Here is a 25,553-nt window from a genome sequence, read left to right as displayed (position 1 = left end):
AAAAATGATGTCATTATATAAAATAAATGTGCTCCCTCGCCTAAAAAAAATTAGCACTACTGCACAAATAACATGTATCTGAAGATTTTTTGTGGTGATTTTGCTATACAAAAAAAATCTATGCGAATGTGTGATTTGTATCACTTAAAATGTCAGATATTGCATATACGTTACGAACATTTCAAGTGAGTATACTTTGCCCAAAAAATAAAAAATGTATAGAAAATGTACTCAGGTGTGTTGACATCTTATGAGCATTTTGCATGCATTGAATTAGCCAAGCAGTTCTGTCAATTCCCTCTGAGAGTAATTCATTTAGGAGATTTACACTCCCTGTAGATGCTTTACATAATGAATGCATTTTGGGGAAGATGTTATGTTGTTGAGGAGGATGATGGATAATATTCTTTGCGCTCCCTAGTTACCCTGAGAACGGCGTGGTGGAGATGTGTGGCGGTAACGTGCGGCCGCGGGCTCGGACCCTGCTCCGGTGGGACCAGCTCACGGTAGGCCTGGTTGTCATGGTGAACTACAACATAGAGATCCCTGAGGAGAGAGGCTTCTGGTTCGATGCTGAGATTACAGCACTCAATGAGATCTCCAGGACCAACAAGGAGGTCCGCATCAGAATCCTGCTGGGGTAAGAGAGGCCATGTCGGGGTAAGAGAGGCCATGCTGGGGTAAGAGAGGCCATGCTGGGGTAAGAGAGGCCATGCCGGGGTAAGAGAGGCCATGCCGGGGTAAGAGAGGCCATGCCGGGGTAAGAGAGGCCATGCCGGGGTAAGAGAGGCCATGCCGGGGTAAGAGAGGCCATGCCGGGGTAAGAGAGGCCATGCCGGGGTAAGAGAGGCCATGCCGGGGTAAGAGAGGCCATGCCGGGGTAAGAGAGGCCATGCCGGGGTAAGAGAGGCCATGCCGGGGTAAGAGAGGCCATGCCGGGGTAAGAGAGGCCACGCCGGGGTAAGAGAGGCCACGCCGGGGTAAGAGAGGCCACGCCGGGGTAAGAGAGGCCACGCCGGGGTAAGAGAGGCCACGCCGGGGTAAGAGAGGCCACGCCGGGGTAAGGGAGGCCACGCCGGGGTAAGGGAGGCCACGCCGGGGTAAGGGAGGCCACGCCGGGGTAAGGGAGGCCACGCCGGGGTAAGGGAGGCCACGCCGGGGTAAGGGAGGCCACGCCGGGGTAAGGGAGGCCACGCCGGGGTAAGGGAGGCCACGCCGGGGTAAGGGAGGCCACGCCGGGGTAAGGGAGGCCACGCCGGGGTAACAGAGACCTGTCATGGGACAGTTTCCGTTGGGAAAGTCTGTTTCTCTCTTCTAGGTCAGATGATTATCCCAGTTATGTAACTTAGATATTTCTGCTTACATAAGTTAAGAGGACTTTCTCTATTTCTGTTTGTTAACCTGAAAACATCCTAATAGCCTGGCTGAGTGGGTGTAGAGAACATTCCCTGTGGAGCTCTGATGGACTGATCAACACATTCTCTCTCCCCTCCTCTCTTCCCAGAGGGCCAGGGGACGTCATCCCAGACTGTAAACTGTTGTTTCTGGATGAGATCTATCAGATTGAGAAGACTGGAGCACACTCGCTGTCTGCTGTAGATGGACAGTTCAAACGTAGGCCTCAGCACACTCATACCAATACTACAGTCTACAGCCAATCAGGGCTGAGATGGGGCATACCACAGCCAATCAGGGCTGAGATAGGTCTACCTAGTATGCCAGCTGTTCTAGAAGCGCTGAGGTCAAGGGGGTACTGCAAAGAAGTAACTTGAAATTGTTTTCATCAATTAGCCTGAAATTGATACATTTCAAATACTTCTTATATAGCATTCTGCATATTCAATTTAAATGGCAAGATTACATGGGTTATTGGCATCAATACATGCATGTGTGTTTGTGGTGTGTGTGGGCTTATGGGTATATGGTTTTGTTCGCCTGTGTGTGTGCCAATTCTTTGCATATGTACCTGTGTGTCTGTGAGTGTGTGCACACCGGTGTGTGCGTTTACATGTGTGTCTGTGAGTGTGTGCACACCGGTGTGTGTGTTTACATGTGTGTCTGTGAGTGTGTGCACACCGGTGTGTGTGTTTACATTTGCGTCTGTGAGTGTGTGCACACCGGTGTGTGTGTTTACATGTGTGTCTGTGTGTGTGTGTGCACACCAGTGTATGTGTTTACATGTGTGTCTGTGAGTGTGTGCACACCGGTGTGTGTGTTTACATGTGCGTCTGTGAGTGTGTGCACACCGGTGTGTGTGTTTACATGTGTGTCTGTGAGTGTGTGCACACCGGTGTGTGTGTTTACATGTGTGTCTGTGTGTGTGTGTGCACACCGGTGTATGTGTTTACATGTGTGTCTGTTTGTGCGCCGGGTTGGATCCAGGCAAGAGCGGGCCGGAGTGTAAGCACTGCAAGACGGACCCCGAGTCGGAGTGCAGGTTCTGCTCGTGCTGCGTGTGTGGAGGGAAGCAGGATGCCCATATGCAGCTGCTGTGTGACGAGTGTAACATGGCCTTCCATATATACTGTCTCAACCCACCGCTAGCCACCATACCTGACGACGAGGACTGGTGAGCTCTGACCTGGTTCTCCCAGACCACCTGGGGGGTGCTATACTCAACACAGGATGACCCAATGGGCCCTGGTCAAAAGTAGTGCGCTGTATAGGGAATAGGGTGCCCTTTGGGATGTAGACAAGACCTGTAGACCTGTGCACTGATGGCTGGTGGAGCAAGTATGATGCACGATGTCAATTGACTATAATTATTGAACATGCATTGTGAGTGTAATAGTCATGTTTACATGTTAGTGCTGACTGAGATATAGATGTGCCTTTAGCCATATGAATAACTTCCACATTCTATATTTTCCTTTGGGTGCCAGGATAGATTTTATTGTAGGTACCAGATTTCTCTCTCATAGATGACTTAGTAACACACTGTCTATACCAGAGACACTGACACCAACAGTATACTACCAGTAGTAGTTTCTCTCCTGTCCATCTACATTGACTTCCTGTATTGATCATGCTCTGAGAGGCAGTAGATCAGTAAGGGAGTAATGGTTCTTGTGTTGTGATTGGCAGGTACTGTCCCACCTGTAAGAACGACACCAGTGAGGTGGTTAAGGCCGGGGAGAAGCTGAAGGCCAGTAAGAAGAAAGCCAAAATGCCCTCGGCCCATACAGAGAGCCAGAGGGACTGGGGCAAGGTGAGACACATGGTCTATGACACTAACCCCTGGGTCCATACAGAGAGGGACTGGGGCAAGGTGAGGCAGACTGGGTCCTTGACACTAACCCCTGGGCCCATACAGAGAGCCAGAGGGACTGGGGCAAGGTGAGACACATGGTCTATGACACTAACCCCTGGGCTCATACAGAGAGCCAGAGGGACTGGGGCAAGGTGAGACAGACGGGGTCCTTGACACTAACCCCTGGGCCCATACAGAGAGCCAGAGGGACTGGGGCAAGGTGAGACACATGGTCTATGACACTAACCCCTGGGCTCATACAGAGAGCCAGAGGGACTGGGGCAAGGTGAGACAGACGGGGTCCTTGACACTAACCCCTGGGCCCATACAGAGAGCCAGAGGGACTGGGGCAAGGTGAGACAGACGGGGTCCTTGACACTAACCCCTGGGTCCATACAGAGAGGGACTGGGGCAAGGTGAGACAGACTGGGTCCTTGACACTAACCCCTGGGTCCATACAGAGGGACTGGGGCAAGGTGAGACAGACGGGGGCCTTGACACTAACCCCTGGGTCCATACAGAGAGGGACTGGGGCAAGGTGAGACAGACTGGGTCCTTGACACTAACCCCTGGGTCCATACAGAGAGGGACTGGGGCAAGGTGAGACATACAGGGTCCTTGACACTAACCCCTGGGCCCAAGGTGGACTAAGGTTACATCCCAAATGGCACCCTATTCCCTACATACAGTGCACTACTTTAAAAGTAGTGCACTATGTAGGGAATATGTTGCCATTTGGGATATAGCCTAATATTTCCTAATGACACGGGTCACACCAGGGGGTTGGGGCCAATTCCATTTTTAAATTCAGTCAGTAAGTAAAGTTATTAATTCTCAGTTTCAGCAGAATTGAAATGGAATTGATCCCAACCCTGGGTCAGATCAGGTCATGGGCATTGGCAGAATCACTATTTGTGGTTATCAAAATTCTAAAGGGGGAACTGGGGAGAGAATTTGGATTTGAAACGATTCTTTGAATTTGTTCTCTGGCTGTCAAGGACTCTAGCTAAACTATGTGGGGTAACTTAATTTGTTTGACTCATTGCATATTTCAATGGAAGAAAGAGGCGATATCTTGGCCTGGACTGAAGCTCATATTTTAATGCCTCACTCAGAAGGAGGACCTCCTTGGTTCTTTTGGCAGCAGACAGAATGAGTGAGACACACACACACACACACGGGGTGGCAAACAGGACTGTCATTGTCTAGCACTTTGTTCCGCTAACAGAAGCCGTTGGCCTGTTGAGTCAGTGTTAGCAGAACAAAGTAGATCTCTTGTTCACGGCTTGGTAGCGGAGTTACTGAGTGCTCCTGAACGTGTCAGTTGGCAGCAGGTAGCAGTGGTCAAGCTTGGGTATGTTCATTATTCACCGAACCTGAAGAGAACGGGCTGAGACAGGGATGGACTACCTGGACTTCAATTAAGAACTACTTGTTTTCTGTTGCAAAATGTTTTGTGTCAGTGTGCCCTACTGAACAAAACTGTACTTTGCAATGTCAAACTAAAATGAGTGTTATTTCTTATTGGACAAGTCCAGGTTGTGCCTTCCCCATTTTACTCAGTAGTCTTCTGTTTGGTGCCTACTGAACATGACCCAGGCCCACAGTAAGTTCCTCTGCTCTCACTAAGATGTGTGTTATTCTGTGTTGGCTAACTCCCTCTCACACTGTGAGGCGATGGTAACTATGCCATTTAAAATGTTTTGCTACAATGTGTTCTACTGAACGCAACCCAGGCCCAGGTAACACAGACAGGCCCTCGGTAAGTTACTCTGACTAAGCCACAGTGTTTGCTGTTTCCCTCTCACACTGAGAGGCGATGGTAACAATGCTATTTAAAATGACCCAGCAGAGTGAAGTTCTTTTCCTGGAACCAAAGTAGGGGAAAATAGCTAACCCCATTGTTTCCCAGAAATACACCATGGATGTGTACCAAACAGGACCCTATTCCCTATGTAGTGCACTACTTTTGATCAGGGCCCATAAGGTTCTGGTCAAAAGCAGTGCACTATATAGGGAATTTAGTGCCATTTGGAACGCAATGAATGCTAATTGAAAACAGACTATTCTGTACATTAGTATGTATTTATGTGCTAAACAAGGTATTTTTTTTGGGGGGGGGGATTACTCATGGTTTGGGAATGTTATGAGAGAGAAACACTGAGGAATGAATCAAATTGTCCAACACTTTAATAAAATAAACATTTCCATCCCGGAAAATGGATTCTTGTTATACATAAAATGCTATTCAGGTATGGTTTAGGCAATATGGTAGCTAAAGCTTGTACTAGGAAGTCCTTGGTTTGTGTGTGTTTGTGTTTGTGTTTGTGTGTGTGTGTGTGTGTGTGGTCCAACGTGTGAATACATGCTAGCTGAAGCATGCATGATTAAGTCCTTCCCCTGAATGCCATGTTGATGTTACAGGGTATGGCCTGTGTGGGGCGCACTAAGGAATGTACCATCGTCCCCTCCAACCATTACGGGCCCGTACCTGGGGTTCCCGTGGGAACAACATGGAAGTTCCGCGTTCAGGTGAGCCAATGGAAACGAGGTTTGGTACCATGTGACCATACAGTTGGGGTGATGCAGGTTTGGTGATTTCTCAGAAACTCGGAGAGAACAGAGAAAATGTCATATTTTCTAATCATGAAGATGTTGATTTTGGAAATTATAGTTATTTTCAGTTAACATTAGAGGTTCATAGTTATCTAATATTCTGACACTAAGGATTTGTTTACATAGCCAGTATCACATCTATCACACCATTGTTCCTCCCCCTCTCTCTCCCCCCCATATCACCCATCCTGACTCTCCCCCACTCCTGTTCACTCCCTCTAACTATCTTCTCCCTTCCTGTGTTCCAAGGTGAGCGAGGCGGGAGTGCACAGGCCCCACGTGGGAGGTATCCACGGCCGCAGTAACGATGGCTCCTATTCACTGGTGCTGGCTGGGGGCTTCGAAGATGAAGTGGTGGGTGTCTCTTTTTTTCTTTTTTGTGTCTGTCGTTGTTTGCGCTAAGCAATCTAGAAGCGTGGGAGTGGAGGAGAAAAAACAGGTGGAGGGAGATCTCTTTCTCCCGGTTTTCCCTCCTCTTGCCTCCTCTGTCTGGCAGACCCTCTGATGTCCCATGCTGTTTGCTCTGGCCCTTTTAGCCTGGTAAACACTGGGGGAGGATGGTAGTCTGCCCATCTATCTGGTTCTCACACCGCTGCCTGTCTTTCTCCCACTCTCTCTTTCTCCCACTCCTTTTCTCCCTCTAACACGTTTGACTTTCTTAAAGGATGGCCACTGTACAGCATAGCTCTGGAGAATGCACAGCGCTATGATGAATGTTTTCACATTAGCTAGGTTTCCATCCAATTGGTGACAGATTTTCATATGAATATTCTAAAATCAGTGAGTAATGACGTAGTGCACAAAATGTACTTTTTCCACTTAAGTTTTCATGTACCAAATAAAAGTAAAACGTTCAATGTGTTTCCCATCACATTTTCAATTCCACCAATAGTTTGTCACAAAAACGGTTGCGTTAAATAGCAAATGTGCCTAATCTGGTCTTGGCGCTTATAGCCAACAGCCTGCAGGTACAGTGTGGGTAGACTGTTCGGGTAAACTAGTCTACATGAGATTATTAGAGCGAGAATATTTTTATTTGTCAAAGACAGTCAAGTGTCAATCATCATGTCATCAGAATAAGACCCTTTAATTGGAAAGGAGCATCAAGATCACCACCGTTCACTTTCCCCACCCTGTGAAGTTCATCATAGGTTATTTTATCTGTAGCCTAATCAACCGCATGGTTTCACAAGTCAGTGGGAGGACCACACACCATGTCATCGCGTTACAACAATATGATGGTTATTAAATCAACATTTACAGATGAAAGGCGTTTCCAACGGCAATTCTCGCAATTTATTTTAGACACAAATATCCTACCAAGTCATATATAAAATTTTACCAAGGATGGATTTAGCTATTTTGACTGGATTTCGAATTGTAACTATGTTGATTTAGCTGTGTGCTTTGAGCTGTCATAAGAGATTTCCACTTACTCAGCAAAAAAATACAAGGATTAGCTAGTATGTGACAGTATTTTTAAGAGGTGTGTGTCTCTCTCTTTTTAACCCTATGACCTCTACGTTACTCCTCAGGACAGGGGAGATGAGTTCACCTACACAGGCAGCGGGGGTCGCGACCTTTCAGGGAACAAGCGCATTGGGGAGCATTCCTTTGACCAGACCCTGACCCACTACAACAGGTACAGTAAACAAAGCACTGTACCACCTGGCCTGTTTCTCTCCCTGACATTTCAAATAGATACCTTTTTTCACTGTCAGATCTTTTTTTGGGGGTCGTCCCACATCAACACACAATTATAACACAGATCAATTATTTAACTGGTTTCAGGAACATCCACTAGTTCTAGTCATCACGTGACCTTTAACCCTTGACCTCTCAGGGCCCTGGCGCTGAACTGTGACGCCCCCATCAACGACAAGGATGGGGCGGAATCCAGGAATTGGCGAGCGGGGAAGCCGGTGAGGGTGGTGCGGAGCTCCAAGGGCCGACGTATCAGCAAGTACGCTCCGGAGGAGGGCAACCGATACGATGGCATCTACAAGGTACACTCGCTTTTATTTTAATCTTTATTTAACTAGGCAAGTCAGTTAAGAACATATTCTTATTTACAATGACGGCCTAACCCGGACGACACTGGGCCAATTGTGCACCGCCCTATGGGACTCCCAAATCATAGCTAGGGCACTAACATCCCACCCTCAGGAACATGGACTGGATATCATCTCCTTTTGGAACCTTTATGTATGTAAGTAGTCTCTCTTAGTCCCTTGTGAAAAATAAAACATTCATTACAGATGTAATACAAAACCGAGTGGAAATAAATGGGGTGCAGATATCAGAGGGGTTGATCCTCATTAGGAGTCATGCCTTTTGAGCACCATGTTGATTTCCCCAGATAGACCAGACCAGAACGGTAATCTCTACCCACGTAGTTTCAGGGATGTTGCTTCTCAAACAAGACAAGATGAGAAAATAAATGTTATTTTTGAGATTAATCCCTGTTAACCACAAACAAATCTAATCACATTTTTAGTGCTGTTCCTGTCTCACCATGAAACTCCAGTTAGTTAAACAGCATCAACATCAATGGGGCAATATGTACCCATACAGTTATAATCACTAGAACGGGCCTTCACGTTGTAGTCTGTTCTGTGGATGGTCAGTCATTCTATTTCTAATGCGTCTCAGGTGGTGAAGTACTGGCCAGAGAAAGGGAAGTGTGGTTTCCTGGTGTGGAGGTACTTGCTGCGAAGGGATGACCTAGAGCCTGCTCCCTGGACACCTGAGGGGCTGGCGCGCATCCAGACACTGGGCCTGGCTGTGCAGGTGAGGGGTTTACGGTGCTGTTTTCTAGGACATTATAACCGTATGAGAGGATGGGGGTTTGGTTATGACTGCTGTTGTCTCTTATGTCTTAATTTCTCAATTGAATGTAAAACTGAGCAGACTCTCCATTGTGTGTAGTTCTGTGTCCTTTGTTAGTTAATGTTGATATTTTTGTCTGTCTGACTGTTTTCATGTGCGTTTAGTACAGTATCCTCTTGCCTATCATTGTGCATTATGAGTTAGTTATAATGCATTGTAATACTTGCCGATGTTTTCATTTTCCTGTCTCTGTGCCTCTACTCTACAGTGTCCCTCTGGTCGCCATTTTATTTTCATCTGTCTCTCTTTTTCTCTACAGTATCCTCCAGGCTACGTGGAGGCCATGGCCAACAAGACCAAGAAGGAGGCTAATGCTCGGCCAGGGTCCAGCAGGAGCAAGAAGCACCCTGGACGGGGCCGGCCGCGGCTACAACCTCTGAAGAAGAAGGTGAAGGAGGAGGAGGATGAAGAAGAGGAAGAGGAGGAAGAGAAGCCCATGGAGGGTACAGACCAGTCACAGAGTAATGGCAGTCAGGAGACAGGTACCTGTTGAGACGCCGCTAGGGATATAGGCCAGAGACAGAAGAGAGATGGGTTTTTGTTACCTTTAGGTGTACAGTTTATATCTGGTGCACTGCTATGTATGCATGGGCGGAATTGCCGCTAGGGAAACTGGGACATTTCCAATGGATATAGAACTAGATACGCCAAAGCATTTCGGGAGGTGTTTTAAAGGTGTCAAATAAAATGTTACCCATACGATATGTGTCCATGCATCCGTAAACAATGCGTGTTGGTATGCGTCTCTCAGAGGTGTGTAAGGAATCGACGGAGCCCCGAGCCAAGCGTCAGAGGATGGAGGAGGCGTTCCAACTGACAGAGCAGCAGCAAAGCCTCATAAAGGAAGACCAGCCCAACAGAAAGAACTGGGACGAGGCCATGGGACACCTCAAGGAGGGGCCGGTACGTAAAGGTCACAATGCGACATGCCATGACGCAACAAGGCACAGTACAGCAGATGCCATGGCAACAGCACAAACAGCATCTAAACGAACACAACAGCAGCTCACAACTCCGTCCCCTTAATTAATTGTATACAACCAAAATTACACCGACACACAGTTCTGATTTAAGACTAATATTACTGGAACAACTATTATGATGGATGTGAAGCTACGGTTTCCATGGTGATGTCTGTACCTGTACTTCCTGTCTCTGTTTCTTTAGAACTTCCTGAGGAAGGTGGAACAGACGTTTATGTGTGTCTGCTGCCAGGAGCTCGCCTACCAGCCCATCACCACCGTCTGTACACACAACGTGTGCAAGGTTGGTGTCCACAAACTGTGTGTGTCGGGTTCAAGGTTTCAACTGAATTTTAAATGTAGTGATTATTGTCCGATTGTGGTTTTATGATTTCATACACATGAAGGTACAGGTGTAGAATTAGAAATGACCATATGTCACTGTACAGTTAAGGAGTTGTCGTTCTTTGACTTCTGACTGACCTGTGGCATTCTCGGTCTGTTCCTGGTCTACCCCAGACCTGTCTCCAGCGGTCGTTCTGTGCTGAGGTGTATACCTGCCCTGCCTGTCGCCACGACCTGGGGGAGGATTACGACATGGTCCTAAACAAGACTCTACAGCTGCTGCTGGACCAGTTCTTTCCTGGCTATAGCAAGGGCCGATGAGGACAAGACACCTGCACTTACCCAAACAGTTACACACAGACCCATGATGCATACAAACAAACATAGGCATACACACTTATTCATACATTGGTACATAGTGTATACACATCCTCCATCTCCTAGGCAGCGGGGACTGACCCCACCTGTTGGACTTGGACTGTCCCCATTTACGTCACCAGCCTGAAGTCATCCAAGCCCCAGGAGAGCCTGGAGCACCATGCCCCTACACCCCCAATGGGTTCCCATCCCTAGGTACCAACCCCCCCCCCCCATGATTTCCCTCTCTCCCTCCCTCTCTAATTTTCCACATTCCCAGTCCACAGAACTCATCAGTTCATCGCCATCTACCTGTCCATGTGAGGAACAGCCAGAGAGGATGCTAATACTAACCATAGCCATGTAGAGAATATGTCTCTAAGTATGCTAACGCTACTTAGCCTCCAATGAGAGGGGGTCAGGGATTACCACCTAGGAGCGAGGGTTGATGGGAAATGTAGTGTACAATGTTAAAGGTTATTTCTTTATTACTGGTCGATTTGATCTTTAGACACAAATGGGTTCATCCTTTTAAAGGCCCAGTGCAGTCAAAAACTAGATTTTCTTGTTTTATATATATTTCCACACTGAGGTTGTAATAATACTGTGAAATTGTGAAAAGTATGATAATGGCCTTTTAATGTAAGAGCTGTTTGAAAAGACTGCCTGAAATTTCAGCCTGTTTTGGTGGAATGGAGTTTGGCCTTCCATGGTGACATCACCATGTGGTAAATTAGTTAATAGACCAATAAGAAAGAGGTCCAAACCTCTCTGCCAATAACAGCAAATGCTTTGTTTTCCCTTCTGCACTCAAACCACTCCCTGACAGTCCTAGCAAAGTTCTTGCTTGAGAAATTGCTATTTCTCAAGCAACTATATAAGGAGCTATTTTTGATTGTTTTCAATAAAAACAATCACAGTAAGGTACTTTGTTGTAGCCTTGTATGAACCACCCTTGTCTCGCGAGTTCACATTCTGTTTCCCTACACGGATATCTAGGATGGTTTGTACGAGGCTAGCTTAATTGTTTCCTAGAAATGATTTGAATATTTGAGATAAAAAAAATCTGCGTTGGACCTTTAAAGATGTTCCTCCCTTTCTGCTCTGTTCCTTGTCTGTCTTCTTGTGGTGATGTTCCTCCCTTTCTCCTCTGTTCCTTGTCTGTCTTCTTGTGGTGATGTTCTTTTTCTTTCAAATATTTCAGGATTTTTTTAAAGACATGCAAATGCAAAATGGTTTAAATAATGCTATGGTCTCTAAAGCAGCAAACTGTGATGTTTATTACTTCCTTCCTACCTACTGCTCAAAGTGCTTTATATACAAAACAGAAATGTTCTTCTGTATTGACTGGCAAGCTAATTGTGTCCTCCTCCTTTGAGCTTCTCTTCGCCCCCCTCTGTCCCTAGGGTTGCAAAATTCCGGTAACTTTCCAAAATTCCCAGGTTTTCCAGAAATCCTGGTTGAAAGATTCACGGAATCAGGGGGGAGGAAAGCAGGAAATCCAGGACTCCTTCCAACAGGGATTTCTGGAAAGCATTTGAGAAACTTTTGCAACCCTACCTGCCCCCCCGTCTTGTACCGTACCGACCCCTACCGTGGACTACAGTACTAACAGTTCTCTAGACGTCAAGTGGATGCTTCGCTTCAGCATTAATGTTCTCTGTTTTTATTGTACTTGTTAAAAAGAAAATATGTTGAAAATAAAAAAAAGTGATGTCTATCATTTCCTATACTACAACGTATGCCATTTTTCTATCATTTTAGTTGCCTATTCTATTTTAATCTGTAGTTATTTTTGTGGCAAACTTTACCTGCTGCTGTGTCAGCCTGAATGAAGAGTTTCATTGCTTCATATTGTGATCTGAAATTTTATACATGGTATAATGATACTTGATATGTACCTAATTAAATATTTTGATTCCAGAAAACAACAACTTGCCTGTTTAGTTTCCTTCACATTAGAGGAGGAAAGTGGACTTAGCCTGGTCCCAGTTCTGTTTTGTGCTGTAGATCAGTGTATCCCAACTCCAGTCCTCCAGTACACCCAACAGCACACGTTGAAGCCTCGGACAAGCACACCTGATTCAACTGATCAACTAAGCATCAAGCCCTTAATGAATTGAATCAGGTGAATTGGTCTGGGGCTACGACAACATTGTCTTCTGTTGGGTGTCCTGCAGGACTGGAGTTGGGGAAAAACTGGTGTAGACAACGATCATAGGAGTTGGCCAGGAGGTACAAATGGATCTGGGACCAAGCCTCCGCTAGCCTCACCTGAAACATTGGTTTCAGACTCGGTATGGGCCTCCCAGATTGATATAAGACCCAAACAAAAGGACAGTGGAAAGAGGTAAATTTAGGCACTCTATAAAGATCCCCGTCTCTATACATTACTTAGGTCATGTAGGAGTGAGTCAGAGAATGATGATGTATAGGGGGCCTCCTTTTACACATACCTACCGACTGAGCTGATTAGTAGAGCCGGGTCCTGTACCTACTGAGCTGATTAGTAGAGCCGGGTCCTGTACCTACTGAGCTGATTAGTAGAGCCGGGTCCTGCACCTACTGAGCTGATTAGTAGAGCCGGGTCCTGCACCTACTATCTACTGAGCTGATTAGTAGAGCCGGGTCCTGCACCTACTGAGCTGATTAGTAGAGCCGGGTCCTGCACCTACTGAGCTGATTAGTAGAGCCGGGTCCTGCACCTACTGAGCTGATTAGTAGAGCCGGGTCCTGCACCTACTATCTACTGAGCTGATTAGTAGAGCCGGGCCCTGAGCCTACTGAGCTGATTAGTAGAGCCGGGCCCTGAGCCTACTGAGCTGATTAGTAGAGCCGGGTCCTGTACCTACTGAGCTGATTAGTAGAGCCGGGTCCTGCACCTACTGAGCTGATTAGTAGAGCCGGGTCCTGTACCCACTGAGCTGATTAGTAGAGCCGGGTCCTGTACCCACTGAGCTGATTAGTAGAGCCGGGTCCTGTACCTACTGAGCTGATTAGTAGAGCCGGGTCCTGTACCCACTGAGCTGATTAGTAGAGCCGGGTCCTGTACCTACTATCTACTGAGCTGATTAGTAGAGCCGGGTCCTGTACCTACTGAGCTGATTAGTAGAGCCGGGTCCTGTACCTACTGAGCTGATTAGTAGAGCCGGGTCCTGTACCTACTGAGCTGATTAGTAGAGCCGGGTCCTGCACCTACTGAGCTGATTAGTAGAGCCGGGTCCTGTACCTACTGAGCTGATTAGTAGAGCCGGGTCCTGTACCTACTGAGCTGATTAGTAGAGCCGGGTCCTGTACCTACTGAGCTGATTAGTAGAGCCGGGTCCTGTACCTACTGAGCTGATTAGTAGAGCAGGGTCCTGCACCTACTATCTACTGAGCTGATTAGTAGAGCCGGGTCCTGCACCTACTGAGCTGATTAGTAGAGCCGGGTCCTGCACCTACTGAGCTGATTAGTAGAGCCGGGTCCTGCACCTACTGAGCTGATTAGTAGAGCCGGATCCTGTACCTACTGAGCTGATTAGTAGAGCCGGGTCCTGTACCTACTGAGCTGATTAGTAGAGCCGGGTCCTGTACCCACTGAGCTGATTAGTAGAGCCGGGTCCTGTACCTACTATCTACTGAGCTGATTAGTAGAGCCGGGTCCTGTACCTACTGAGCTGATTAGTAGAGCCGGGTCCTGTACCTACTGAGCTGATTAGTAGAGCAGGGTCCTGCACCTACTATCTACTGAGCTGATTAGTAGAGCCGGGTCCTGCACCTACTGAGCTGATTAGTAGAGCCGGGTCCTGCACCTACTGAGCTGATTAGTAGAGCCGGGTCCTGCACCTACTGAGCTGATTAGTAGAGCCGGGTCCTGTACCTACTGAGCTGATTAGTAGAGCCGGGTCCTGTACCTACTGAGCTGATTAGTAGAGCCGGGTCCTGTATCTGCTGAGCTGATTAGTAGAGCCGGACACTCTACCTACTGAGCTGAGCACCCCTGGATTCTGCATGTGAAACTAATGCCATACATACAAAATGGTGCAGGTTATAACAGAACAGGGAATATCCTGGTGTCATCATGAAAGATGGAGCGTTCCCTGGTGGACTAACATCTTATTACACTTGTCAGTCCCCCAATAGCCTCGTTTAATAACATGACTCGGAATGCGTTCCTATTCCCTACCCTTCTCCAGAAGTGTACGCATGGCTGGTGGGTCTTTCCACCATATTCCTCACGCCAATCCATTGCTTTTAAATCCACGAAGGGGAGTGTACGAGTGCAAAGGGTAGAGAATTGGAGTGCAGACAGCCATAGAATCCATAACGCACCCCTGAATTCAATCAATTACAGATCAGGGATAATAGCATTGCTAGTCCTCTGAGAATATTTACGCGTACTGTATCTGAGCTGAAAACAGTTTATCCAGTCATAACTAACAATCTGTTCCACCTGTATCCTTACTTCGCAGAAATACTGACACGTCAGTAACTAGCGTACTACCCTGATGGTAAACGTCTAAAATGAGAACCTGTGCGTCCTTGCCCCGGGGCATGGCTACAGACTGGCCACCACAGGCGTCTTCAACAGTGCGCCATGTAAAACAGGCCACATACGGTGTCATGATGAGACTTGCATTTTTCTTAATTTTATTGTCACAGAAGCACAATAGGTACCACTATGCAAGATGCACATCAAACTTATAAACAATTTTGAATTTAAAATAAAAAAAAAGTTCAAAGGAATGCTAGTCCAAATATCCCATCAGACATCACAACACATGTATCCAAACGATGCTCTACAATAATGTTCAGGTATCGAGACAGAAAAGCAAAAGCACTTTGGATTCCCCCCCCCTCTATTTTTTTTTCTTTTTAGCTTTGTACCAATTCACCCATCATATTACATATTTATCACAAATGCACCCAAACCAGTCACACAAAACAGCATTCACCTGTGCTCTCCAACACACGCTTCTAGTCTAAAGAGCTATTATCCAGCCATGAAGTACCAATATCGGGGCAGTTTTTGCTCAAAAGTAATGTTTACACACATCATTACAACATTTTCAGAAGATCGAGTGCCTTTATATCTAAACAATTGTCAGATTAAAGGTGGGGCTGACATTGTTTAAAAAAAAAATCTTAACCAATGAAATAAAAAGATTATATTGAATATAGCCAATTAAATAAAAGCTTATGCTCTTATTTCAATGACTACGGTATATCTTAGCCAATCAAATTAAAAGTTGGAGTACCAAAGTGTAATTCTGACAACCTGTTTTTGTACATTTAAGAAATAACAACGAGTCCTCCATCTTTTTTAGCAACAAGAATAAAGAACAAAAAATAGCAATAGACAATTGATTGATGACAACAGAATTGCAATATTCTCAAAGTCCTTAAAAAACATGGTTCCCTCTGAAGTGTTGGAACAAAATACCAACGAAACCGAACTGAAGAATTTAACAAATATCAGCTGAGCTGTGAAACTAGGGGATACACATCCTAATCATCCACTTCCTTTGACACAAAGCATGGAAGGCTGTAAGCACTTGGGTCAGGTGGTCGATTGGCTGGGGCACAGGAGAGGGTAGGGTAGGGGGCAGGGGTTAGCCTGGATCCAAACTGAAATTGCTCCCTTTCACAACTGCTTCACTTCACAATTGTGGTCATCACAGTCTGGCTTTCAGACGTCAGTCTGACTGAACCATCTCTTCATTGAAACTGTTAGTGAGACAATAGCGAAAATGGCAGTTTTCATTATTTGGGATGCAGGCTAGGCACGGCTCTTCCAGAAAGCAGGATCAATGTGTTACTTAGACATCCAACTGTCATAACTAAACATTCTGAATTAATTTAATCATTCCTAGAAATATAGACTTTGTATGACTGACTTGACAACCAACAAACCCATTATTGAAGTTAAACTTTCAAACAAAAATCAAGAGATTTGACTGCTTATCAAAAGTTAACAGGCTAATATGATGATTCTGCTTCCTGGAACACCCCACAGGGGTCAGAGCTAATCCTCGTCGGAGGAAGAGTCCCTGTCGAAGTTGTAGGCCATGAAGAAAACGTCAGGTCGAGGTGGGACAACGGCATGGCCCGGTTTCACTATCTCAAAGCCCAGAAAGCTGAATGTGCGCACAAGTTTAGCTGTGAAGAGAAACACATTAGAAATAACAACAAAACAACATGACCTCTGTCAATATAATTGTTGGACTCACTTGACGTATTCCTTTTAGCTCCTAGTGAGCAAACGATCTACCAAACAGTGTTTGGAAAAGAAGAAAGAAATCCACAGTTGGGATGTGCTTCTCTATTGAAACAGTGGGTTTGGTGTAGGAATACGTTTTAAAATAGGACTGTTATACGTACCACGATCATCTCTGTTCTTGTAAAAGCAGACAAACACGCGGAAAACTTTAAGATCTTCTTCTGCATACTCCAGGAGAGCCGCAAAACTGTTGAGACAGAGCGAGAGAGACAGAGCGAGAGAGACAGAGCGAGGAGAGAGACAGAGGAGAGAGAGACAGAGGAGAGAGAGACAGACAGACAGAGAGGAGAGAGACAGACAGAGAGGAGAGAGACAGACAGAGAGGAGAGAGAGACAGACAGAGAGGAGAGAGAGACAGACACAGAGGAGAGAGAGACAGACACAGAGGAGAGAGAGAGACAGAGAGAGGAGAGAGAGACAGAGGAGAGAGAGACAGAGGAGAGAGGGACAGAGAGGAGAGAGAGACAGAGAGGAGAGAGACAGAGATGAGAGAGACAGAGATGAGAGAGACAGAGATGAGAGAGACAGAGATGAGAGAGACAGATATGGGAGAGACAGAGAGGAGAGAGACAGAGAGGAGAGGAGAGGAGAGAGGAGAGAGAGAGCGCAAGAAAGAGATATTAACTTGGATGACTAAACACCAATTCTAAAGATCTACACCGCCTCTCCCTCAGCCACACATGGTCCTCTCCTCGGGAGCGGGTTCCAAAGGTATCAGCTTTTCCATTAGCTGGTAATAGCAGGATAAATACATTTGACAACCGGCCAATTGTCCGCGAGAAAGGGAAAAAAACATTGAAATGCTGATTGATGGAAATACATTTGACTGGTCATGCTTATTGGTCTATAGGTTAATTTGCATAATTTAGTGGAATTAAATTGGTGTGTGTACTGTATATTCGCACACCGTACAGATAGAGCCTTAGAGCAGAAAATCTGTCAACCAGCGCAGCATCTCAAACTGCAACGTCACGTTGCAATGAGCTGAAGGCAAGTACGCACTTTGAAAAATATATATACTTAATTGTTTGAAACCTGAACGTTTCCATACATATGAGGCACATCTCTTGCTTCAAAGTAGCCTATTAGATCTCCTCCCCTAAATTTCAAACTGATATTTTCATCTCTGTCACATGAAACCGCTCGCATGTGCAGTGCCCTTTAGACAAGTGTTTTCCTGCTAATTGCATTATGGAACGAACATTTGTGCAGAGCCTACTGCCTTGTGCACTTATGTGAAGAAATAGTTTATCAACATTTTAAGATAAACGTTCTGATCTGTTGCATCAGACTCATCGTTTTTTAATGTTTATTTTGAATGTTTATGTAGCTTAGGCCAACTGGTTCTATGAATTAGGGATCCATATTCCCACAACTGTCCCAGAGTCTGTTTTGAATAGGATATTTTTTCTTGATAAACTGACCAATAGAATAGGTCAACTTTTTAACTATGGGGGATAGTAGATTGACAGGCTAGTGATTTAGCGGTTTGTTACTCATCTTATCTGAGGAAAACTAAATGTGGACAGTTCTTTGAACATCTTCAAAGTACACATCGGAATTCGGTATGAAGTACAGCGTATCGTTGCATTCTCGACTTGTATGTTCTGTTAATATAAATGACCATAATGTAAATATGATTACTGTAATTCTGAGCAGCGTGGGTGGACACCTTAATCAGGTTACGCACCCAATGCATATGGGCCCGGTAATCTTCTCAAATGCCCAGTAAATTAAAATGTTGCCGGTCAAATGTCCAGAGTCACCCTGATAGAGGGGCTCCTGAGTGGCGCAGTGGGCTAAGGCCCTGCATCGCTGTGCCACTAGAGATTCTGGGTTCGAGTCCAGGCTCTGTCGCTGCCAGCCCCGACCGGGAAACCCATGTGGTGGCGCGTCGCAGACTAGCGACTCCTGTGGCGGGCCGGGCGCATTGCACGCTGACATGGTCACTAGGTGTATGGTGTTTCCTCCGACACATTGGTGAGGCTGGCTTCCGGGTTTAGCAGGCATTCTGTCAAGAAACAGTGCGCCTTGGTTGGGTCGTGTTTCGGAGGACGCAAGGCTCTCGGCCTTCGCCTCTCCCGAGTCCGTAGGGGAGTTTCAGTGATGAGACTAACTACCATATTGGATACCATGAAATTGAGGAGAAAAAGGGGTAAAAAATAAATAAAATATACCCTGATAGGGGGGGGGTCTATGGTTCTCTCCCTGTTCTCACCTCTCCTTGCTGCCCTCGGGGAGGGGGTCTATGGTTCTCTCCCTGTCCTCACCTCTCCTTGCTGCCCTCGGGGAGGGGGTCTATGGTTCTCTCCCTGTCCTCACCTCTCCTTGCTGCCCTCGGGGAGGGGGGTCTATGGTTCTCTCCCTGTCCTCACCTCTCCTTGCTGCCCTCGGGGAGGGGGTCTATGGGTATCTCCCTGTCCTCACCTCTCCTTGCTGCCCTCGGGGAGGGGGTCTATGGGTATCTCCCTGTCCTCACCTCTCCTTGCTGCCCTCGGGGAGGGGTTCTATGGTTCTCTCCCTGTCCTCACCTCTCCTTGCTGCCCTCGGGGAGGGGGTCTATGGTTCCCTCCCTGTCCTCACCTCTCCTTGCTACCCTCGGTGAGGGGGTCTATGGTTCTCTCCTTGCTGCCCTCGGTGAGGGGGTCTATTGTTCTCTCCTTGCTGCCCTCGGTGAGGGGGTCTATGGTTCTCTCCTTGCTGCCCTCGGGGAGGGGGGTTCTATGGTTCTCTCCCTGTCCTCACCTCTCCTTGCTGCCCTCGGGGAGGGGGTCTATGGGTATCTCCACATACAGAGCATTCCCACTCAGCACCGCGTCCCAGTTGATCACCCTGGAAACAGTGAGGCGGCTCTGGAAGTGGAGTATCCCGGGGCGACCGTTCCCCGCCGGCTCTGCTGTCACCGTCAAGTTCTGGAAAACCAAAATGGAAGGAAACAGAAGGAACGTTAATGATTAAAGACAACTTCATGGTTGTGTTCACTAGAGCACACCGTTTCAATAGAAAGGGAATAGCTGTGTTGGACAAGTTCACTGTTTTAAATGTATTATTTTTTTAATACTGGGTGAGTCACCATTGAGACCAGGGAGCCCTGTGAACATGAACAGACAATAAATAATAGACACGACGAATCAAAACAAACATATCACCTCCCTTAAACTCAATCTAAACTGTCCAAATGAGGCCAGTGAGTCTAATTTCAAGGTGGCCCGAAGGCTATTCCTTGAGCTGGGGACATAACAACTCACATCAGTGGAGAACGGCGGGATCCCAGAACCAGCCAGTCCAGACAGTGGTTCTGAAAGGTTGCTAGATCTTACGCTGGAGGTCTCATGGGTCTCCACTGACCCGGGGGGGAATTATTCCTGTTTTATGCCCTCAGTTCATGTAATAGCCTTTCAAGAAGGGCTTGCTAGTCAACCAAATAATTACTAATGAATCATAGTCAGTAGAGGGTGATGGGATCTTTCCTATACAGTACCAGTACGCGACTGTCATTTGTAGTCTGTCGGTCAACCTGCACACTGCAATAGGACATGGTAGTAGCAGAGAGAGTGAGCCTGCACACTGCAATAGGACATGGTAGTAGCAGAGAGAGTGAGCCTGCACACTGCAATAGGACATGGTAGTAGCAGAGAGAGTGAGCCTGCACACTGCAATAGGACATGGTAGTAGCAGAGAGAGTGAGCCTGCACACTGCAATAGGACATGGTAGTAGCAGAGAGAGTGAGCCTGCACACTGCAATAGGACATGGTAGTAGCAGAGAGAGTGAGCCTGCACACTGCAATAGGACATGGTAGTAGCAGAGAGAGTGAGTCTGCATGTCTGTCAACAATATCAGCCTTGTGTTGTACAGACTCCCCTGTCATTTCACACAGACAGCTAACAGAGACATCACATGACAGGATGTGGCCATGGCATCACCATGAAAACAAGAGTTTCTCTCTCATTCCTTCCTGAAATGTCAGGTTGTTTTGAACACTGAGTGAATGACAACGACCTGTGTGTAACTGTTGCCTGTTTTGTTTTGTTGTGTATGTGTTCCAAAATGGCACCCTATTCCCTATTATACGGCTCTAGTCAAACGTAGTGCACTCTAAACCCTTCCCAAAAAAGATTGCAGTCAGAGTGCAGTAGTGTAAACTTATGTGACACCCATAATGAAAGCTACGCACTAGATAACAGGATATGTAACAATGAAACCTGGAGAATAGAGGCGTTAACAAAACACAGAAGTGAAATTACCAGCTGTTTACTACCCCTCCCCCAAGGACCAAGTAGCCTATTCACGACATTAGAATATAGTACGACGATCACATACTAGCTATAGGCCCTGTGTATTTCATTCAGAGTACATATATGAGACGACAAACTTAGGGTGGCAGGAAGCCTAGTGGGTAAGAGCATTGGGCCAGTAACCGAAAGGGCGCTGGTTCGAATCCCTGAGCCGACTCGGTGGGGGGGGGGGAGAAAAATCTTTCGATGCGCCCTTGAGCAAGACAGTTAACCCTAATTGCTCCTGTAAGTGGCTCTGTATAAGAGCGTCTGCTAAATGACTAACACGTAAATGTCAAATGGAATAAGTTGGCACCTGAAAATATAACCTCCCAACAATATTTCTTTGTAGTATGTGACGAGTGTGCTTGATGCAGCGGAGCATTATGTAAGTATTGCATTTAACAAGCAGGTCGTGTATGTGAGGGTTGATGTACTCACGGAGTCGAGCGGCCGAGATGAAGAAGTGTGATCCCGTTGACCATTACCTCGCCCACCTGGGATCTTCAGGGGTGGGAGAGGGGCATCAGGAGCACCACAGAGGCCCTGGACCACGGGAACTACTACAGTGGAGGGAAAGACTGGCCACACACACACACACACACACACACACACACACACACACACACACACACACACACACAGAGAGAGGGAGGGAGTGGGGGGTTAGGCCCACGGATACTACTTCAGCAGGGACCGGCTAGAAGGGATGAGGGAGAAACAGAGGTTTGTTTACGCTAACTTTCACATTTCATTGTCACCGGTTCTCCATTGTATTTCTAAACCCAAAGGAAACAGAGCCTAAAGAAATCCATTCCCGTATGTTTCTAGGCTCAACACAACAACGTAGGAGGTGGGGCTGGTTTTCCTCACGTTCTTATTACTATCCTATCCTGCAATTGAGTTTTCTTTATTGTCCCCAGCGATGAAATCAGGGATGGGACTGTGGATCGGTCTCGGTCCATCCGTTAGTCACACGCCATATCTCAGAAAAGCACTGGCTCGATTTTCACAAAACGTGAATGACGAGTCTTGTCATTTACAAAATTACACTGATTGGCCAAAGATGGGAGCTATAGTAATTAACTGAAATTTGAGAGTCACAACAGAGCGGAAGAAGAGAAGCAAGAGGGATAACTGGCCCCAAAATCTGTCTTCTCCAGCAGGTGGCATGTTTTGCTTTGGCACATGACATGGAATTGCTGAAGGGACTGGTACCCACGATAAATGCCTTTCATTTTTGAAGATATTTGTTCTCATTGTTATATAGCGGTCACTTGAGTATCTGGTTAATATAATGGATACGATAACTCAAATGTTCGTCACACGCAATTGGCCCAAGGGGGCGGCGCTGCATCACTTGTGAAGGACAACATGTTTACTCTCGCTTTGTTAGAAACTGACAAAGTGCTCCATTGTGGCACATGTATTGGTGTAAATAAACCTGGACCTGTGGTTGAATTAGTGGTTTAAAAAAACCGTTTCAATACAACAATAGGACTTCCAAAACGTATGTGATTCTTACACTTGTGTTGCCGAGTGTATTTATTTAGTGCAACAGGCTGACAAGCTAACAGGACAGGAGTTGATTAGTAGGACAGGCTAAGGGACAGCCAGGGATGCTGGAGTGGGTGTCTGAAAACAATGATGTGCGCTACAAAGCTCACTGCAGTGAGATGGGCCAGGAAAGTGGATGCAATACACAGCTTGTGTGAGTTTAAACCTCCCATGAAAAACCGTACTATATTTTTTTGTATGTGTTATAGCATCAGCTCTTCCTTCATAATTGTGATCAGAATCTGGGTATTAGTAAGCACATAATATCATGGCCCAATAGGGCCAGGTTTCCTGTCAAAACGGAATGTATTCATCCAAGGCAAAACAAGATCCACAAACACATCCGCCATCATATGTCAGTAAACGTAAATTCATTGGTCAACGCCACAGCGGGTTGCAGAATCCCCGTCAGGGAACATCTGATGAGGCTGAATTGAATCTCGACAGGAAGGCATCACAAGGAGGAAAAAAACGTGCACAATCTAAACTACGCCTCTACCTGATTACCTATGATTAAAACTATGTGACCCTAAAACCTGACAATGATCGCTAGAAGTAAAAAAATATAACCTACTACATGGAATAATGAATTCATCCCATGTAGATATTTGTTTCATAAGGGTTGGTAGCCAGTAGATCCGACCGGCTTACTTACAGCTGCACTAGGGTCAGACAGGATTCCCTTTGGAAGACAGAGGAGCCAGCACAAGATACGACTCAGAAAACATACCTCAATCCGGGGATGAGAAATTCATTGTAATCCAAAGTGTCCCGTTAATCCAAATATTACACAGAAGATTGAATGGAAAACTGCCCTTTTCATCATCATGCTGGGAAGCAGAATCACAGCAGTCATTTGGAATGGCAGTGTAAGCCACTCAGCTCTGACATGCCATTCCATTACAGCTGCTGTGGCTACTGCTAGCTAGCATGAGGACGAAAGCATTCAATCTTATCGGTGTAACAGTTGGGATAAATGGAACAATTCGGAGTACAACACATTTCTCATCCCCGGATTGAGGTAGGTTTTCCGAGGCATACACTACATGACCAAAAGTATGTGGACACCTGGTCGTTAAACATCTCATTCCAAAATTACAGGCATTAATATGGAGTTGGTCCCCCTTTGCTGCAATAACAGCCTCCATCCTTCTGGGAAGGTTTTCCCACTAGATGTTGGATCATTGCTGCGGGGACTTGCTTCCATTCAGCCACATGAGCATTAGTGAGGTCTGGCACTGATGTTGGGTGATTAGGCCTGGCTCGCAGTTGGCATACCAAAGGTGTTTGATGGGGTTGAGGTCAGGGCTCTGTGCAGGCCAGTCAAGTTCTTCCACACCGATCTCAACAAACAATTTCTTTATGGACCTCGTTTTGTGCACGGGGGACTAGTCATGCTGAAAGAGAAAAGGGCCTTCCCCAAACTGTTCCCACAAAATTGGAAGCACCGAATCGTTTAGAATGTCATGGTATGGCGTAACATTAAGATTTCCCTTCAATGGGATTAAGGGGCCTAGCACAAACCATGAAAAACAGCCCCAGATCATTTTCCCTCCTCCGCCAAACTTATTTAACCTTTATTTAACTATTTCTCAATGACGGCCTACCACAGCCAAACCCTAACGGCACTGGGCCTATTGTGCGGTTCCGTTCTGTGAGCTTGTGTGGCCTACCACTTTGCGGCTGAGCCATTGTTGCCCCTGGAAGTTTCCACTTCACCATAACTTACAATTGACCGGGGCAGCTCTAGCAGGGTAGAAACTTGACAAACTGACTTGTTGGAAAGGTGGCATCCTATGAAGGTGCTACGTTGAAAGTGACAGCTCTTCAGTGAGGCCATTCTACTGCCAATGTTTGTGTATGGAGATTGAATGGCTGGGTGCTTGATTTTATACACCTGTTAGCAACGGGTGTGGCTGCAATAGCTGAATCCACTCATTTGAAGGGGTGTCCACATATGTGTGTGTATATATAGTCTCTCTCGGGGGCTACTTGGTGTTTCAATCTAAACCGGAAGCCTGTCAGACCCGAATCCAGCTGTAAGCAAGCGGGTCAGATAAACTCCAACTCAACAATACTGAGACATTATGATGCCCAGCAATTACAATAATGTTGTATCATTTTGAGGGAAAAATAGTATAATGACGTAATGTTACAATGTAAACGTCTTTGTGATGTCAAGATGGAGAAACGAATATTGTTGCGTCACTGAGGCCTTATTAAATAATCAAGTGTGATGTGATTAAAGATAAACGCAACTATCATGGATGCAGATTCCCCACATTACAATGGAAAGGGAAATGTTTTTCTTCTGTTTTTAAAGTTCATCGGTGAAACGACGAGCCATTCTAAATGGGTTTCATTTGTGCCCTGTTATCTCATACACCAGCCAACTAGCTACCTGACTATGTTAATGCTATAGCTACTAACGTTATGCTTTCAGGTGGAAAGAGTTAGCCTAGGTACTATGCCAACAATCTAACGTTAACTCATCTTATATAGCTATAAACGAGGCGTCATTGGCAACCATTGAAACATAGAAAACCCTAAACCATTTATTTATGTTACGTAGCTAAGCTAGTTTAGCACCATACGAAGGAAGAGGACCAACTTGAAACAATTTAATTATTTCCTAATTCATTCTGGATATTTTTCATAGATTACTTCTTTAACCAGTTGTGGGTATTTTGTGACATAGTAAATTAAATCCCCAGTTTATATTCGTAGCTACTTCCTCGTCACTGAAAACAATTGCTAGCTACCATCCCCCACTTGACTTTGCTGTCTGTCTCCACTTACTTGCCAATCATGTCACAAATACTATTACTTAAATCCGCCATGGTCGTAAAGCACTGTGGTTTTCCTTCTTTCTCGCGAGCAAAGCAATGACTGTTTAAGATCCGCTGGAGGTTGGATTTTACCATCCGGCCTCGGGTAGAGACACGACGGGCTTCTGACTGCTCACTGCAATGGTCGGCTGAGTAATAAAGCCCGATCGGTGCTGAACTCAAGCTAAATGAGCCCCGAGCTACGTAGAGG

At 46.2% G+C, this 25,553-nt stretch overlaps 1 protein-coding gene and 1 pseudogene across 1 annotated transcript in view; one reads left to right on the top strand and one right to left on the bottom strand.

The window, feature by feature from the left end:
• Positions 1–12,347, top strand: part of LOC135548120 (E3 ubiquitin-protein ligase UHRF2-like) — a 43,839-nt gene extending 31,492 nt beyond the window's left edge. The window contains exons 4-16 of the mRNA XM_064977410.1: positions 422–640; positions 1,505–1,614; positions 2,383–2,569; positions 3,085–3,208; positions 5,675–5,782; positions 6,116–6,220; positions 7,402–7,508; positions 7,710–7,872; positions 8,519–8,656; positions 9,015–9,237; positions 9,507–9,658; positions 9,923–10,021; positions 10,237–12,347. Coding sequence (XP_064833482.1) covers positions 422–640; positions 1,505–1,614; positions 2,383–2,569; positions 3,085–3,208; positions 5,675–5,782; positions 6,116–6,220; positions 7,402–7,508; positions 7,710–7,872; positions 8,519–8,656; positions 9,015–9,237; positions 9,507–9,658; positions 9,923–10,021; positions 10,237–10,383 — 1,882 coding nt within the window. The 3' untranslated portion in view covers positions 10,384–12,347. The remainder of the gene's footprint in view (positions 1–421; positions 641–1,504; positions 1,615–2,382; positions 2,570–3,084; positions 3,209–5,674; positions 5,783–6,115; positions 6,221–7,401; positions 7,509–7,709; positions 7,873–8,518; positions 8,657–9,014; positions 9,238–9,506; positions 9,659–9,922; positions 10,022–10,236) is intronic.
• Positions 12,348–15,028: 2,681 nt separating this feature from the next.
• On the bottom strand, positions 15,029–25,553 carry LOC135548119 (ornithine decarboxylase antizyme 2-like; annotated as a pseudogene).

Source organism: Oncorhynchus masou, chromosome 11, assembly GCF_036934945.1.
Source record: "Oncorhynchus masou masou isolate Uvic2021 chromosome 11, UVic_Omas_1.1, whole genome shotgun sequence".
Classification (NCBI taxonomy): Eukaryota; Metazoa; Chordata; class Actinopteri; order Salmoniformes; family Salmonidae; genus Oncorhynchus; species Oncorhynchus masou.
Note: the sequence above shows the minus strand (reverse complement) of the source record. Positions and strands in the feature narration are given on the sequence as shown.